At 60.6% G+C, this 17,415-nt stretch overlaps 2 protein-coding genes across 4 annotated transcripts; one reads left to right on the top strand and one right to left on the bottom strand.

The window, feature by feature from the left end:
• Positions 1–291: 291 nt before the first annotated feature.
• On the top strand, positions 292–10,965 carry Wrap73 (WD repeat containing, antisense to TP73). 2 transcript variants are annotated; one of them, XM_048350105.1, is made up of 12 exons: positions 292–389; positions 2,477–2,629; positions 4,081–4,197; positions 4,914–4,986; positions 6,574–6,677; positions 7,266–7,352; positions 7,542–7,676; positions 7,772–7,849; positions 8,867–8,972; positions 9,855–9,980; positions 10,285–10,476; positions 10,653–10,965. In XM_048350105.1, the coding sequence occupies exons 1-12, from the start codon at positions 321–323 to the stop codon at positions 10,793–10,795; spliced, it is 1,383 nt and encodes a 460-aa protein (XP_048206062.1). In that variant the 5' UTR covers positions 292–320; the 3' UTR covers positions 10,796–10,965. The 2 variants fall into 2 exon arrangements, with proteins under 2 accessions (XP_048206062.1, XP_048206063.1); XM_048350106.1 differs by lacking the exon at positions 2,477–2,629.
• A 383-nt stretch (positions 10,966–11,348) lies between these two features.
• Positions 11,349–15,887, bottom strand: Tprg1l (tumor protein p63 regulated 1 like). Of its 2 annotated transcripts, XM_048350108.1 has the most exons (6): positions 15,636–15,849; positions 15,271–15,362; positions 14,911–15,087; positions 13,481–13,634; positions 12,276–12,495; positions 11,349–11,562 (listed from the first exon to the last, which is right to left on the bottom strand). In XM_048350108.1, exons 1-5 carry the CDS (start codon positions 15,825–15,827, stop codon positions 12,301–12,303), a joined length of 810 nt encoding a protein of 269 aa, XP_048206065.1. In that variant the 5' UTR covers positions 15,828–15,849; the 3' UTR covers positions 11,349–11,562; positions 12,276–12,300. The 2 variants fall into 2 exon arrangements, with proteins under 2 accessions (XP_048206065.1, XP_048206064.1); XM_048350107.1 differs by having other exon boundaries at positions 11,349–12,495; positions 15,636–15,887.
• Between the last annotated feature and the right edge of the window lie 1,528 nt (positions 15,888–17,415).

Here is a 17,415-nt window from a genome sequence, read left to right as displayed (position 1 = left end):
CGCGGCGGGCCTCAAGTTCACGTTTCACGCGTTACGTTATCGTGTGGTTTTATATAATAAAGTCCCCCGCGGCCCCCGCGGCCCGGGCCGGGGTGGGGTGGGGCGGCGACCCGGAGGGGCCCGGGCGGCCGGGCCGGGCGGAGGGCCGCGGGGCGGGGCCGGGGGCGGGGCCTCCGCCAGCCACGCCCCGAGCGCGCCGCGGACTCCCCGCCCCACAATGCAGCGCGCCCGCCCTCCGCGCCCATTGGCTGCGGCCGGCTTCCGCCGCCTGGCTTCCGGGGCCGCGGCCGGCGGCGTCCGCGGCCCGCGCGGCGGCAACCATGAACTTCTCCGAGGTGTTCAAGCTCTCCCACCTGCTGTGCAGGTTCTCCCCGAACGGCAAGTACCTGGTGAGCGGCGGGGCCCGCGGCGGGGCGGAAGCCGGGCGCCGGGGGCGGAATGGAGGCGCCGGGCTGCGGGCTTCTCCGGAGCGCCGAGGGTGCGGGGGCCCGGGGAGGCGCTGGCGGGGGGGAGGGGGTGGGGCGGCCTGGGCTGCCCGGAGCCCCGGCGGGCGAAGACCCTACCCCGGCGGGCGCAGGTGCCCCCGGCAGGCGCGGTCCGGACCCCGGCGGGCGCAGGTGATCCAGGCAGGCGAGGACCCTACCCCGGCGGGCGCAGGTGCCCCAGGCAGGCGGGGGCCCGACCCCGGCGGGCGCAGGTGCCCTAGGTAGCAGCACACGCCGGCAGAATCACGGAGCCTGAGTCTAGGGCCCTGGACTGGTAACTTGGGCTTGCGGAGGTCCCCTAGGTCAGAGCACGACCTGGAGCAGATGCCCTTAGATTCGACCAGACTCGACCAGTGCCCAGGGTAGGAAGGGACCTGAACAGGTGCCCTGGCAGGGATGAAACCTGGGCAAGGGCAGATTGCCTAGGTAGGGGTCAAGAGCCCTGGGGCAGCTGCCAACGTCCCTGCACAGGTGTCCAAAACCGAGTGAGGTCGGTGAGGTTGGGCGGGACAAGGCGTCTGGTTGGAGGGTGTTAGAGGGCCAGCCCACTGTTACTTTGTCACAAAGGCAAATGTATCATTCCCTTGCTGCAGACGGATACCTGCTGGGCTGCTTCCCTACCCTGGGTCCTTACCACGTGGGAATAAATGATTAAACAACCAGCATGCTGTCCAGGGCAAAGAAAAGCTTGAAGACTAGAATTTTGTTTTAAGCTGCTCATTCCAGAAGTGACAGAAAAATGCTTAAATCATTGTGCAGTAATTTGTTTCAAGAAATAGCAATGTGACCAGTGCATATCCTCCACAGGGGGAGGAGGAGGAAGGGGAGTGTGTGACCCTTGGAAGCCAGGAAGCCCGGAGAAAATCCTCATCAACAGTAGGCTTTGAAGCCTAGCGCTGGAGGTTCACACCTGTAATCCTAGCTGCTCAGGGGCTGAGATATAAGGATCTTAGTTCAGAGCCAGCCTGGGCAGACAAATCTAGGAGAATCTTTATCTCCAGTTACACAGCAAAGGCTCAAAAGAGTTCAAGACCTGGTACCAGAGGGGGAAAGTGCTGTTTTCTGTTAACCAACCAATGTTTTTTTTTTTTTTTCTTTTTTCCAGTTTGAGCCTTTGTTGTCTTTACTGTTAACTTTGCCCAGGTCTTTGAGGTCTCAACTCTCAAGTTTCATGTTTACTTTCTTTATAGAGCTGTTACTATTCTAAATCACATACAGTAGCATTCAGTTACAAAAGGAGAAAATTAACTTAAGCGGTACCCCCCCCAAATTAGTATGTTTTTCAAGGTGCCCCCCCCACATTTTTTTTTCACTGTTTATGAAAGTTTCAGTGAATAAGAGAGATTTTATTTGTGTGTCTAATTTTGGTGCTTTGGGTCTTGTACTCTCTCAGCATTGTGGCACACTGGTTATAATCTCTTACTGGAATTTGTGTGTGTGTGTGTGCGTGTGTGCGTGCATGTGCATGCTAGTCCTGAGGCTTGAACTCGGGGCCTGGGTGTTGTCTCTGAGCTTTTGTGCTCAAGCTAGCACTCTACCACTGGAGCCACACTCCACTTCTGGCATTTTGGGTGGTTAATTGGAGATTAGAGTCTCCTAGACTTTCCTGCCCAGGCTAGCTTCAAACCCCAGTCCTCAGATCTCAGCCTCCTGAGTAGCTGGGATTACAGACCTGAGCACTACCACCAAGCTTATTTATTTTATGATGACTATTTCAGTTGTACAGATTTATGGAGCACATGCGATCATCGAATAGGTGTATACACAGTATGATGATCAAATTGGTAGTCGTCTTAAAGCCTAGTTTGCAGGTTTTGGTGTTATCTTGGTGTAACCTCTCTTGTTTGGAAGATGTGCGTGGTGGTTGATGAAGACAAAGCTAAGTAGATATGAGCTTCTGGAACGGTCGCTGAGTGCAGGTCGGCTCTGGCATTCAGGAGCTCCCTGCCTGCGGAGTGCAGATGTCAAGGCCTTGCTTTCTTTTCTCCTAGGCTTCCTGTGTCCAGTACCGGTTAGTGGTCCGGGATGTGAGCACGCTTCAGATCCTGCAGCTGTATACCTGCGTGGACCAGGTCCAGCACATAGAGTGGTCGGCAGACTCCCTCTTCATCCTGTGCGCCATGTACAAGCGCGGGGTTGTCCAGGTGTGTGTGCTGTGCACAAGCAGGGAGTCGGCCAGGTGTGTGTGCCTTGTACAGTGGGGAATTAGCAATGTGTGTGTCCTGTGCAAGAGAGGGGGGTGTTGTGTGGGTGTATGTGTGTCTGTGTACAGTGGGGCTCGTGCAGGTGTGTGCCGTGTACAAATGGGGCTCGTGCAGGTGTGTATTGTGTACAAATGGGGCTTGTGCAGGTGTATGCCGTGTACACTGGGGCTCAAGCAGATGTGTGCCGTGTACAAATGGGACTCATGCAGGTGTGTGCCGTGTACAGATGGGGCTCATGCAGGTGTGTGCCGTGTACAAACGGGCTCATGCAGTTGTGCGTGCCATGTTTGTGCAGGTGTGTGCCATGTACAGTGGGACTCAAGCAGGTGTGTGTGCCGTGTACAGTGGGGCTCGTACAGGTGTGTGTGCCATGTAAAGATGGGGCTTGTGCAGGTGTGTGCCATGTAAAGATGGGGCTTGTGCAGGTGTGTGCCATGTACAGTGGGGCTCAAGCAGGTGTGTGTGCCGTGTACAGTGGGGCTCGTACAGGTGTGTGCCGTGTACAGATGGAGACTTAAGCAGGTGTGTAATACAAGCCATATTTTCAGAGGCTCACGCAGGTACTCTGTTGAGGATAGTGTTAGTATTGTGAAAGCAGCACCTGATTTTGTTGTGTACCATTTTGGTTTGGGAAAAAATGTGCAATTAAGGTCCAATCAGTTTTCTTTTTAAGCTATAGTGTTCTCATAGTTGAGTTGAAATACTTGTAAAATGAGAAACGCCAAAACATTCTTAGTTTGAAATGGCTTAGTACTTTGATGGCTTTGTTTACCAGCGTTTAAGGAGGTGCAATTGCTGTTTGTAATCACGGCCCACCCACGTTGCTTCCGTATGTCTGTGTGCTTGCTGTGCCTAACTTGCCTGGCCCCCTGCATGCCATAGGTGCCATCTGCCTGTGGTACAGGTGGTTTTTGTCTTTAAAAACCCCACCCTACTGAGGCCCAGGGCTGTTCTTCACCATCCTGATGGTCAGGGACAGATGCTGTGCACAGCTAAATAAAGACTCCTAGCCCGAAAAATATAAACATATATATATATATATGTATATATATATATTCTTAGTTTGCAAGCAGATACAAACAGCAGGTGTTTCCCAAAAGCAGAAGCACACTTTGGAAGCACCAAAAGGGTGTGTTTAATTACACACCCAAAGCCTAGCTGCCGGTGTGGCTGGGGGCTGGAGCAGGAATACACTGCCTTGAAGGAAACTCCCACGGAAGGTCGGAAGGTCGTTGCTAAGAACAGTGTCGTGCTGTCCCAGTGGATCTGATACCAGCGTTTTGTGCTGGAACTTCGTGGTGGTTCTCCTTGAACCTGTTCCAAGCTCTGCCCTGCAGAGGGGTGGGGTGAGCTAGTCGGTTAACGCAGCACTTTATTCCTCATGGATCTAGGTGTGGTCTCTGGAGCAGCCGGAATGGCACTGCAAAATTGATGAGGGCTCTGCTGGACTGGTGGCTTCCTGTTGGAGCCCAGATGGGCGCCACATTCTCAATACAACCGAATTCCACGTGAGTGGGCATCCACCCCTCCTCATCCGTCCTCCCCCCTCCCCGTCCTCCCCCTCCTCACTCTCCCCCTACCCCCGTCCTCCACCCTCCTCCCCCTTTCCCCTCCCATCCTCGTCCCCCCTCCTCGCCCTCCCCCCTCCCTGTCCTCCCCCTCCTCATCCTCCCTCTTCCCCCTCCTCCTCCTCCCCTCCCCCTCCTCCCCTCCCCCCCTTTGTCCTCCATCCTCCTAGCCCTCTATCTGCGTTGCCCTCCTCCTCTACCCCCGCCCCCCATCTGCCTAGTGATCTGTCCTCATGCCTGAAATGACCTGGGAACATGAAAGTCAGGTGTAGCAGCGTGCCCACTCTTAAGTGAGAGCGTTATATGCCCAGTATAATGTTCTCATCTAGCTTTAAAGAAAAACAAAGCACCAAGAAATTAGATTTACGTTGTTGAAGGATTTGAACAGTCTCTGGAGCTTTCCTATGGACTTCCTGGCGGCTGTGGTCTCGGGGTCGTAGGTCAGTGTGCTGGCGATGGCTTCCTTCACCCAGGCAGGCGTGGTGTCGCAGCATGGGCCAAGGCGCGCGCTGCGATCTGGTTGCAGCTCAGGCCGTGGCTTGGGGCGCTGGTAGAGGTGGCCGATGTGTACGTTAACTGTGGTTTGTTTCTCCACCTTGGATGTTGGCGCTAGTGTGCCCAGTGCATGCCCAGTCGCTTCTCTTCCTCCTCCACAGCTGCGGATAACTGTCTGGTCTCTGTGCACCAAGTCCGTGTCGTACATCAAGTATCCCAAAGCGTGTCCGCAGGGTGAGTCACCACCGGCCTCCCGTGCACGCCCCTGTCCACCCTTTTCACGTGGAGCGCTCCCACAGCGTGCCACGCGGGCACCCTGACTGCCCAGCCCTTGGGGACCGCTAGTGCTCCTGGATGCCCGGCGCCTGCGCCTGGCCTCTGAAAGACCAGGTCCGCCCCGGCCTTCACCACGGAAGCTGCCTGGCTTGTGCACAGCTGGGAGCGGCTGTCAGCGTGCACTCGCCCGTTTCTTCTCGGAGCAAGCCCCAGCTCTTTGCGGATGGGGCCTGGCAGGGGTCAGAGTGGCGGGTCACTGGGCCTCGGAAGGGCGTGGTTGGGCCAAGCACAGCGGGTGATGTGATGGAATGAACGCCCCATCCTAGCTCTGTGCTCCCACCCCAGAGATTGTGGGGACCACGGTGTGTTGTTTGGGTGTAGAGTTGGACTGCCAGCATCTCTCAGAGAGCACAGACATTTCCTTAGTGGAAATAGTACCTCTGTTACTCTGGAAGCATGAAATTTGGCCTGGGGCTCTTTAAGCTAGTGCAGAACTGGAAAAAATAACTTTATGGTCTTGACCAAAGTTTTTTTACTAAGTATTTATCTTAAATTTTTAGTTTTTTCCTGGCTGGATGCCAGTGGCTGAAGCCTATAATCCTAGCTACCTGGGAGGCTGAGATCTGAGGATCATGGTTCAAAGCCAGTCTGGGCAGGAAAGTCCGTGAGACTCTTATCTCCAGTCAGCCACCAAAAAGCCAGAAGTGGAGCTGTGGTTCAGGTGGTAGAGCGCTAGCCTTGAGCACAAACACTAGGGACAGCTTCCAGGCCCTGAGTTCAAGCCCTAGGAATGGCACGCACACACTTGTTCTCCCAAATGACTAAATTTAAAAGCAAAAGTAAGAAATACAGTAAAAAGTTGCCTTTTCTTTTGTCTTTGAGACAAGGTCTCAGTGTGTTGCCCAGGCTGGCCTTGAACCTACAGCCCTCCTGCCTCAGGGTCCTGAGTGCCGGGATTTCAGGTGTGCCCCCCATGCCCAGCTTACAAGCTGACTTTGTCTGTCTGGAAATACCTTTCTTAATTTTTTTTTGCAGTTTTTTAATAGAAGTTAGAAATTCATCTGGCACTGTATTTTTTTTTTTTTTGCCAGTCCTGGGCCATGGACTCAGGGCCTGAGCACTATCCTCCCTGGATTCTTCTTGCTCAAGGCTAGCACTCTGCCACTTGAGCCACAGCGCCACCTCTGGCCGTTTTCTGTATATGTGGTGCTGAGGCATTGAACCCAGGGCTTCATGTATACGAGGCAAGCACTCTTGCCACTAGGCCATATCCCCAGCCCTGGCACTGTATTCTCTCTGGAAGATTCTGAGACTTGTCAGGGATGGAGTCATTTGACATAATTCCGAAATTCTGGGAGGTACGTGTGGGAGCCGCCCATCTCTGCTGTGAGATGAGACAGCCCACAGTTCTCCTGCGGCCGGGTGTCGCGATCGCAGCCGCCTTCCTGCCGCTTCCTGCTCTTGACCTCGGCGTCGCTCTTCTTCCTTGGCGGGGACGGCTGTGCTTCCTCTTGTTGGGCACTTCCCGCTTTCCTTCCTCGGCAGGCGTGAGTTTCACCAGGGACGGCCGCTACCTGGCGCTGGCCGAGCGGCGAGACTGCAGGGACTACGTGAGCATCTTCGTGTGCAGCGACTGGCAGCTCCTGCGGGTGAGGCTGCGGGGGCGGGCGGGGGGGTGGGAGGGGGAGCGGGCGCCTCCGGACTCCAGGGCTGTTTGTGCAGCCCAGAGCGCTGTGCCCTGAGCACTGTCCTGGCCACACGGCCGTCTTCAGAAGCTCGGGGTCAGCGCACAGTACTCCCAAACGGACACCACGGCGGGAGGACCACGATGGGCTCAGCCCTGCCCGAAGCCGGGTCCGGGCGGCCCTTCAGGGGCTGCGGTACGGAGCCCGCCGCCCCGCAAGCGCTGTGCGTGCAGGTGGCAGGACCTGAGCACGAGTGCAGTAGTCGGAGGAACGTTGGGAGGGAGGGAGGGAGGGAGGGAGGGCCTCAGGCAGCACTGGTCTCAGAGGAGCGAGAAGTGGGGGGGCACGGGAACGCACAGGGACACCCAGCTGCCCCCTGTGGGGCGGGGCTCAGGAGGCCGGGCCGGGCCAGCACCGCCCGCGACACCCGTGCAGGGTGCGGGCCTGGGACACGGGGACAGCACGCAGACATTCGTGCCTGTGAAAGTAAAGGCAGACCCGGCGGTGCGTGTCGGGTGAACTCCAGTGGTCGCCCTGTCTCTCCCTCGGAAGCACTTCGACACCGACACCCAGGACCTGGCGGGGATCGAGTGGGCCCCGAATGGCTGTGTGCTGGCGGTGTGGGACTCCTGCCTGGAGGTAAGCCGCTGGGGCGGGGGGGGGGGGGGGTGTGCCTCACTCTCCTCGAGGGCCTGCGGGGCCTCCGGTCCTCCCGCATCACCCTTCCTGCCGGCAGGGGTCTCCCCCCCCCCCCCCCCGTGGCCCTGGCCGTGCCGGGCTCCAGGCACACGTGACATGACGTGACGTGTCCGAACGTCTCGTCCGCAGTACAAGATCCTGTTGTACTCCCTGGACGGCCGCCTGCTGTCTTCCTACTGCGCCTACGAGTGGTCCCTGGGCATCAAGTCTGTGGCCTGGAGCCCCAGCAGTCAGTTCCTGGCGGTGGGCAGCTACGATGGAAAGGTGGGGGAGAGAGCAGGGCCTAGGACCCCTGCCCGGGGTGGGGGGGGATGCGGGGCAGTGGCGCAGGTGCACAGCTGCCATGGTCCCCCCCACAGGTGCGTCTCCTCAATCACGTCACATGGAGGATGATCACCGAGTTTGCGCATCCTGCTGTCATCAGTGACCCCAAGACAGTGAGTCTGCCATGCAGGTCTCTGCTCAAGCAGAGTGGGGGTTCGGGGCGGGAGCTGCCCCACTTCCTGTCAGTGGCCGTCCATGCAGCCTGCTGGTGCCGGGCTCCCCCCTCGCCCACCCCAGCCAGGGGTCTTGCTCTGGGTGTGTCCTGTTGCAGATCCCCGCCTTCTACAGCGGGGAGCCGGGCCCCTGCCTGCTGTGCCTGGCTCTGCTCTGGGTCTCAGGCAGACGAGCGCAGACAGACCGCTGCCTCTGCACAGGGGGACAGGGGGACAGACAGGGGAGGGGCGGGCCAGCTAGGGGTCTTTGAGGGGCTGCAGTGGGAGCAGCCCGGGGCCCACGGCAGAGAGGAAGGGGCCCACCTGATGGCCGTGTAGCCGCGTTAGAGCGCCGGCCTGCTGCCCGCTGCCGGGTCCCTGGGAGACAGCAGGGACGGCGACGCCGCCCTCCTCCCGAGCCCACCCGTCCAGAGACGCCTGCTACCAGCACAGCGAGCCGCGGGCTGCACCCCCAGAGCTGCCCTGGCGTGGCTGGGGGAGGAGCGGCCGGCGCGTGAGCGCGGCGCTGCCGTCTACGCACAGTGCGCGCCCGTGGAAAGCGCCCGCTCTGGTCAGAGGGCAGGCCGGGGGCTGGGAGTATGGCCTGGTGGCAAGAGTGCTCGCCTCCTACACATGAGGCTCTCGGTTCAATTCCCCAGTACCACACTATATAGAAAATGGCCAGAAGGGGGCGCTGTGGCTCAGGTGGCAGAGTGCTAGCCTTGAGCAAAAAGAAGCCAGGGACAGTGCTCAGACCCTGAGTCCAAGGCCCAGGACTGGCAACAAAAAAAAAACAAAAAAAAACAGAGGGCAGGCCGGTCACGGACCTGGGGAGGAGCCGGCCACGCAGGGCCCACGCCGCCCCTCCCGCTCCCGGTGCCGCGTCAGGCTCGTGCCAGGCACCCTGGCGGCCATTCCCAGCGCCCCGGCTCCGCAGCCCCTGCCACAGACTGCCTGGTGGCCTCCTCTGTCTTCCAGGTTGTGTATAAGGAAGCCAAGAAGAGCGTGCAGCCGGGGCTGGGCTGCGTGGCCTTCCCGCCGCTCCTCCCCGTGGCCAGTCACCTCGCGGCCACCGAGAGCAAGTGTGAGTCACCCACGGCGCTCCCCTTCCCGTGTGGGAGGAATTTCTGTGTGGGAGGAAGCTGGCGTGTGTCCCGTCCACGTATATGACATTCCTCTCTCCAGGTGAAGTTTAGGTGGTTGGCTTGCCGGTGCTGGTGGTGCTCTAGCACATTCTGCGTCTACCGTGGGGGTCTGGGTGACCTTGTCAGGGTGGCCTGGCGCTGCTGTCCCCCTCTGCTCCTGAGCCGCTGGGCGTTGGGTGTTTGCTGGCAGTCCGTGTCCCCCACCCCTTGGCCTCCAGGTGGAGGGGCTCAGACCACCCAGAAACTGCCATGTTTAAGTGCACATTAAACTCCCCGAATGAAGCCAAGGGAGTCTGGAGGGCGACTGGTGAGGGCTGGACACAGGCACTCCCCGGTTCTGGTGTCCCCGTGCCCGGCTGCGGCCTGTGCTTGAGCCCCTCTGTGGGGAGGGGTACAGCGAAGGCACCCCTGAGGGCCTGCGGTGACCCAACCATCAGGCCCTTCCTAGAGCCGGAAGCTGGGGTTCAGCCGGACAGTGAGCTGAGCAGCTGAGGGGCGGAATGCATGCGGAGTCTGAGTAGCCGCGACCGCGGCCATGGGTCTGGAGCTGCGCGTGGCACCGCTGGGCTCGAGACACCGCCGCCCCCTCGTCCCATCTCTGACCCAGGCCCTGCAGGTGTTGGCACCTTTGTGCCCCGGAGCACGTGGGCAGGCCCCCCACCGCGGCCCCCACCCCCCATGCCCCTCAGCCGAGGCCGGGCTCCCTGACTAAAAACGGGAGCTGCATCCTCTCTCGGCGGTGCTGCAGGCCCCAGCTACTGTAGCGCAGTCCTCCCTCCCCCCCCCCCCGCTCACCCTCCCCCCTCCCTCTCGTGTTCCAGATGAGATCGCTTCCGTGCCGGTGGCCTTGCAGACCCTTAAGCCCGTGGCCGACAGAGCGAACCCCAGGATGGGCATAGGGATGCTGGCTTTCAGCCCTGACAGCTACTTCCTGGCGACGAGGAACGGTCAGTGCGGTGCTGGCCTCTCTGTTGCTGGCCTCCCCGTTCTTAGTCACCAGCAGAGCGACCGGCGAGGGTGAGGGCGGCCCGTGTGGGTCCCGGCTGGCAGCGACACCACCAGCGCTGCGCACAGCCGACCCGCTCGCTCCCACTGGCTCCTCCAGGGAGAGCCGGGCCCAGGGCGCGCGCCGCCCTGCGGGTGGGTCTGCGTGCTCTGCTCCACGACGGGTGCCTCAGAGCACCAGGTGACCCCGTGCCGCGGTGCCCCCCGCCCGCCGCGTGACCGGTGCCCCCGCTCTGCCCCCTGCAGACAGCATTCCCCACGCCGTGTGGGTGTGGGACGTCCGGAGGCTGCGGCTGTTCGTGGTGCTGGAGCAGCTGGCCCCCGTGCGCGCCTTCCAGTGGGACCCTCAGCAGCCGCGGCTGGCCATCTGCACCGGGGGCACCAAGGTCTACCTGTGGTCCCCCGCGGGCTGCGTGTCGGTGCAGGTGCCCGGGGAAGGTGAGCCCTGCGGGTGGGTCCGTGGCCTCCCGGGGGCGCGGCGGCGGCGCTCATCTCCAGGCCTCCGCCTGGCTCCGCCTGGCTCTGCCCGCCACCTGGCACCGTGCTCAGCCGCCGGCGGCCCTCCAGAGACCCCGGCCTCCCGCTCTAATCTTGCGGCCCCCTGGTCTCTCTAGGCGACTTCCCAGTGCTCGCTCTGTGCTGGCACTTCAGCGGGGACTCCTTGGCCCTCCTCAGCAGGGACCACTTCTGCCTGTGTTTCCTGGAGACCAGGGAGGCGGTCAGCCCAGCCTTAGGACAAAGGGACGGCCATGCCTAGGGCCCGGGCAGAGCTCCGGCCGGCCTCGCGTGAAGAGCAGGCCGTGGGGAGCACTCCTGCCGGAGTCCAGGTCGGCGATGCGATTCTATTTTTCTGTAACAAGATTTCTGTAAATATGTATAGTATACTGCTATAATTTTCATTATTTAAAATAAACATTTGCCACTTCATAGGACTACTCACACTTGCTTCCTGAAAAGGCATGGGAGGCCTTCTCCGTTCTTCCCTCTACCCACCCGTGCTTCCTCCCTAGCCTCCACCACCCTCCGTCCATCCTGGCCTACTAAGTCCCCAGTTCCTGGGCCTTCCCCTGTGTGAGGACGCGCCGGCCCGTCCAGTACAACCCCGGCGTCTCCAGGTGCCCACCAGGCAGCCGGCCGGCATCTGGACGGCGTGCTCCCGCTGCCCGCCCGCCCGCCCGCCCGCCTGCCCACCGAGGAGCCAGGCGCGAGCAGGGCCGGCCAGGCCGCACCACCGCCCGGCACAGCTGCTTCCTAAGCGCGAGTGCCATTTTCACAGCAGTGACTTCAGAAAAGGAGCGACATCCATGTGGTTCTAAACATCTTTACTACAAGACCAAAGCCGGAGACCCGAGTCAGTGGGGCCTTCCTCTTGCCCGCCAGTGGGCTCCGGGAATGGGGACGTGGTCCGCAGCCACGGAGCTTTACCAAGGGCTTCAGCAACACGGAAAGCTGAGGGTGCAGGGGACTCACCAAAGCTCGCCCATTTACAGAGCCTCAGACGCCGCCCAGGAACGAGGCAGGGGCTGCAGGAACGGGGGGGGGGGGGGGGACACTGCTCCAGGGGGGTCTAATGTGGCCCTTTTATGAAAGTGCATCTTTAGGAAGCAAACTCCCCAGTCCCCTTAAACACGAACAGAACACAAACTTAGGATACATCTAGCTGTCAAAACTGTGCAAATAATGATCAATGGCGACTCCCTCGAGTTGTCAATTGTGTAAAGAACTAATCTTTGTATGCCTGGGTAAGATGCCAATAACTAACACAATTTGGATGGACTCTAGGAAGAGGGTGACTTTAAGCTGAACATATTTACAAGAGCCACAGCAGGCCCAGGCTGCGTCTTGCGTGTGACCAGTCTGCTGGCAGCAGCTTTAGCATTGAGCTTAAAAAGTGGATTGAATTGGATACAAAACTCGACGCCGAGTGTAAACGTCGTCTGTGCAGTAGTGCAGGCACTGAGACAGTAGGACCCCCGCCTTCCACAGTGTGCAGTGTGGGCACTGCAGGGCGGATGGACGGCTGCGGGCCACGCTCGCTCAGCGTGCGGGAGGGCGGGGCTGGGAAGAACCTGGGACACGGGCGGCCTGGCAGCTCACCTTTATGCTTCTGGAAGCTCACATCAGCCAGCATCCGAAACCTGACTAAATACATAGAATTCACTGCACTATTCCAACTGTGCTCAGACCCCTGCACGAGGCCACGCTCCCCGCGCCCCACCCACCAGCCCGCCTGGAGGGTGCGGTGCGCCCACCGGGCCACATTCAGAAGCCTATTTTCCCTCTGGTCATGGAATAACCCAGCTTGGCCTCATTGTTGATGAAGGACATCAGCCCCACGTAGGTCTCGATGAAGAGTGGGCGCTCCAAAACCAGCACGCTGTTGCCTTGTCCTGGCAAAGGACTTTCTTTCTGGGCTTTCTTGACAGCTTGGATTAACAAAGCCTTGAAGCTTTCCAACTTTATTGGGAGAGGGAGAAAGAGAGAAGACATAGCTTTAACCTTTAGGCAAAACCAGAGTAATTCACTACATGGAACCCCTCCACAAACTCTCCATACAGTCACAACTGACATCACGACAAATCGGGTTCTGAGGAACGCATCACAGCCGATCCGTCCATCCCCACGCACAGGCCAAAGGATGGGCACGATGGCACAGGCCACCCACGGGGGGTCAGCAAGACCCGGGAGGCAGGGGCAGCGTCGCCGCCCGGCACAGCAGATGGGGGCATGAAGCTGGGCTGGTTAGAAGGCGTGTACTACAGATAATCTTAGAGAGCACAGTGGACATATACACCAGTAATGCCACCAGTGTTGCCGGCATACCTCCTGCATGTGCGTAACTGCATTGCTCTGGGGTCCTGTTTTTGTGTGGTGCCAGGCTTGAACCTGGAGTCTCAGCATGCTGCACAAAACTCCACAGGATTGGCAGTGGAGTGTGCCTGGCCAGCATCGTCACCAACAATTGAGTGTGTTGCATGACGTGAGGGGCGACGGGCCCCACGGGGCTTTGCCAGCTCCCTTGTAACTCAAGTGGGCTCACTTTTGTGACGGCATCCATGCTGGCTGGAGTGGCCCGCGGGCATAACTGCCGGGTTCTTGACAGCCTCTCAGTGCCCTCCTGAAGGGCGGCCTCTGCCACACCCCCGGGGTCCCCTAGGGGCTGCGATCTCCACTGCGGCGCTCAGCTGGCATGAGAGCAGTACAAACCTGCACAGTCTACGAGCTCGTCCCCCAAGATCAGAGGGCGCGCACCCCCCCGCCCGCGTCCCCCATCAACCTCTTGCAGCACAGCCCCTCTTAAAAACGCAAGGCCATCGCCTCACTGCTAGCTGCACTGGAATGCTCAGCGGCCGGCGCGGCACCCAGCTGGACGGCACCGACCGGGACAGTGTGGGTCACCGCGGGGAGAGGGGGCCGCGTCGCGCCCCTGTCCTCTGCTTACTTGGCACAGAGAGGCCGTCTTCTCGTCCACCCCTGCCATCGGGTGCTCTATGAAAGTGGCGTAGGGCACGCTGGTGGACCAGGGGTTCCACCTACTGATGAAGGAAGGGCGGCTCTGCTTGTCCCACTGGATGCGAACCCCAAAGCCTTCTCGCCTGAAGGAGAAGAAATGACATCAGCAGCACGTACGGCACCCAGGGACAGTCAGAGCAGCACCGCAGAGGCAGACCTCACGTGTTCCCAGTGGATAGCGGCTACATTTCGGTGGTCACTAGCATCTTCATCGACAGTTGCTTTAAGAACTTCCCAAGTGTAACAAACGTGTTGTCTTGGTTACACTGAATTTCATCTTTTAATGCCTATTAAATTGGAACTATATGGAGCTCAGCACGGCCTCCGTGCAAGGATGACATGCAGACTGGCAAATCATTCTGTAGTTTAGAAAATCCACACAGCTAGGCAAGGTGGGGCGCCCCTGCAATCCCACTTGGGAGGCTAAGACAAGAAGGAGGATCGTGAGGTCAAGGGCAGCCTGGACTACATAGCCCGACCTTGACTTACCTCCCCAAGCCCCCAAGTTAATGGGACTATATTAATGTACTCGAGAAGTGGTTTTTCTGGTTGATCACGGGGCTTGAACTTGGGGCCTGAGCACTATGTCTGAGCTTTTTTGCTCAAGGCTAGCTCTACCACTTTGAACCACAGCACCACTTGTGGTTTCCTGGAGGTGGTTCATTGGAGATAAGACTTTCACACACTTTGCTGGGCTGGCTTCAAACCACAATCCTCAGAGCTCAGCCTCCTAAGCTAGGATGACAGGCCTGAGCACGACACCAGTACCTGTCTCTCCAAGGAATTTTTGTCACGTTTTTCTACTGAATGTTGGCTAAAACGTTTCCTCTGGTTAACTCTCCTGAATTCCAGATCTCTTAAGTTTTATAGTTTGACTGTGTACTGATGCCTACACTTTTCTAATTTCAGAAAACTCTCTTAAGGCATTGATGAGCAGCTCCTGAAAATCAGCCATGAGATATTTTCAGATCTAAGTTTTTGCAATATCTATAAATTTAAAAGTAGCACCTTATTTTTGTGTGTGTGTGTGTGTGTGTGTGAAAAATCAACCAGTAAGAGCTAAAGTATGGCCATGTAATTTTCTCCTTCTGGAGATAGAATGTACTTATCTGAGAAAGTTCCAAGTTTGCTTTTAACACATTAGCTCTGCTTCCATCTATCAAACCCCACACGAACCAGTTTTACTTCAGGCCTCAGAGCTGTTTCCTACCAGTATCCTTTCAAGGGGGCCCTCTGTCATAACCTCTATTGGAAGGATCTCTCCATTGCCCCTTGAAGCAAGACTTCAGAAGGGCAGGGAAGCAAGACCACCAGGGAGGGGCTGACACCCAGGGGCCTGGGCCCTCTGCACCTACTTACTTGTTGAGCGATTTTGGGGGGAACTGGAATTCCCCATAGGAGATGGTGTCCACCGCCCCAAGCGCCACTCTGACCACCTGCTGGCACTGAAGGCTGATGAAGTCGTATTTACAGATGAGCAGCGACTGGTCCGTGACCAGCACCAGCCTTTCCTTCTCGTTGTTCCAGTGGTCCACCCTGGAGGGGCAAGAAAAGTCGCTGGGGCCTGCGCGGGCCCTCCGGCCCTTCAAGGCCATGGCCTAGGCCGCTGTGCCCGTTATTCAGGGGAGGGCTTGGAGGCCGCCCTGGGGGACCCTGCAAGGTGTCCCGCCGCTCTGCCAGGCCCCTCCCTCCACCCGAGCTCTCCCGCACCCCACTTACTCGGTCAGCAGCCACACCCCCTGGATCTCGCCGTCCTCCACCGGCCGGACCACCGCTCGGATCTCCTCCACCGCCTGCTCGATGGTGCCGGGCTGGGCACGGCCGGGGTAGAGGTCACTCTACGCGGCCAGCCCTGGCCTTCCTTCCCCAGGCGACCGGGCCTCCTCCCATGCCGGCCCCGGCCTCCTCCCCGGAACCCCGGGCTCCTCCCCGGAGTGCCGGCCCCCTCCCGGCCTCCTCCCGGCCTCCTCCCCGGAGCCCCGGCCTCCTCCCGGCCCCCTCCCCGGAGCCCCGGCCCCCTCCCCGGAGCCCCGGCCCCCTCCCGGCCCCCTCCCCGGAGCCCCGGCCCCCTCCCGGGCCCTCACCCGGAACACGAAGTACTCCTTGACGCGGGCGCGGCGCGTGGGGTCGTGGACGCTGAGCGGCCACAGCGTCTGGCGCAGAGGCGCGCCCGTCCCCGGCCGGAGCCCGCCGCCCGCCGCCACCTCCTCGCCCGCCGCCAGCAGCGCCGTCGGGCTGGTGCCCGCCGAGTCCACCGAGTCCCGCAGCTGCAGCATCGCCGCCCCGGCCCCCGCCTGACCCCGTCGCGGCCGCCGCCCGCCGCCCACAGCCCGGCCGCGCCCCCCGGCCCCGCCCCGCCCGCGGGCCTCCGCGATTGGCTGCGCCCTGACGGCCCCGCCCGCGGCCCCCCCGCCCGCGGCCCAGGATTGGCTCCGTCCCAGCCACCTTCCGCCATTGGCTCCGGCCCGCCGCCGTTCAGCCCCTCCCGCCGCCGGAAGCCACGGCGCTCAGGCCACTTCCTGTTTACGGATCGGGAGGGGGCGGGCCCGAGGCCGGTGGCTGGGGAGAGGCGGAGGGGCCGGGGCGGAAGGGGCGGAGTCCCGCTCGGAGGCGCGGCGGCCGGCGTGCGCGGGGACGCGGCCTCGGGCGCGCGCTCGGGGAACCGCCTGCTCGGAGCCGCGGGCGCGTCGGCGTGGGGCGCACGGGTGCCCGCCACGTCGTGGGAAGGCTGGAGGGAAGCCGCGCCCCGGGCTCCTCGGCTCGGGACCCGCCGCCCCGGGCTCCGTGGCTCCCCCGCCCAGAGCGGCGTGGCGCTCGCGGGCACCGGACGGGCCCCTGGCCGAGGTCAAGGCCGCCCCAAGCCGCGGTTCCCACTGGGCCAGGCTCCCGGCCCTGCTGCTGTCCTGGGCCCGGAAGGCCGTCTAGCGCCCTAGAAGCTGCACCGCCATGCAGGCCGGTGATCCCAGCGACTCAGGAGGCTGAGATCCAAGGATGGGGGCGGGGGGGGGGGGTGAACCCAGCCCGGGCCGAGTCGACGAGACCCTCGGGCTCCAGTTCACCACAGAGAGGCTGGAGTGGAGCTGTGGTCCGATGGTAGAGCTGCGGCACAGCTCCCAAGCCCCGCGTGCACACCCCAGCCCTGGCACACGAAAAGGGAGCGAGCCAGAGAGCTGCGGATCCCAACGCTGCCCTTCTTCGATCTCTCCTAACTGATGACAGTCCCCTCCGGCCCCCTCTTCCCCTGCCGTGCCCCCTCTCAGGCCTCCACTTCCCCAGCCTTGCTAGACACTGAGTCTCCCGGGAGACACCTTGCCACTCACCAGGGCCGTGTCCCAGTCATCCTGCTCCGTGTGCGCGTGTGCGCGCGCGCGCGCACACACACACACACACACACACACACACAGAATACTTACTGGGAGGGCTGGAATTGGAGACCCTGCAGAGGGGAAGAGTGAAGTCCTGGGTGGTGTGGCAAATATCGAGGTGTGAGCCCGGGATGGGATATCGAGGGGCTGGGATGCAGGAGCCGCCCCCCACCCACCCACCAGTTAGACCCGGTTGTCCTGAGGTTCTCAGGACACTGGCCAGAAAGGGCGGGGAGTGAGGGAGGGCAGAGTCCATGCCGGTGCCCGAGCCCTCTGTGGATACGGATTGAGCTGGACATCCGTAACTTGAGCCGTGACAGAGGAGGTGGCTGGGTGGGTAGGAGACCTCCGTCCACGCAGCCCTCGGTGAGTGTCTGCAGCTGCCCAGCACCGCACCCCACTGCACACTGCCTGTTTAAAACAGGGGCTTTCTCTCTCGCAGCTCCCAAGGCCAGAAGTCCCAACGCCAGGCGTGGGCAGGGCCTCGCAACCTCCGAGA

The sequence above is a fragment of the Perognathus longimembris genome, chromosome 7 (genome assembly GCF_023159225.1).
Source record: "Perognathus longimembris pacificus isolate PPM17 chromosome 7, ASM2315922v1, whole genome shotgun sequence".
Taxonomy (NCBI): domain Eukaryota; kingdom Metazoa; phylum Chordata; class Mammalia; order Rodentia; family Heteromyidae; genus Perognathus; species Perognathus longimembris.
Note: the sequence above shows the minus strand (reverse complement) of the source record. Positions and strands in the feature narration are given on the sequence as shown.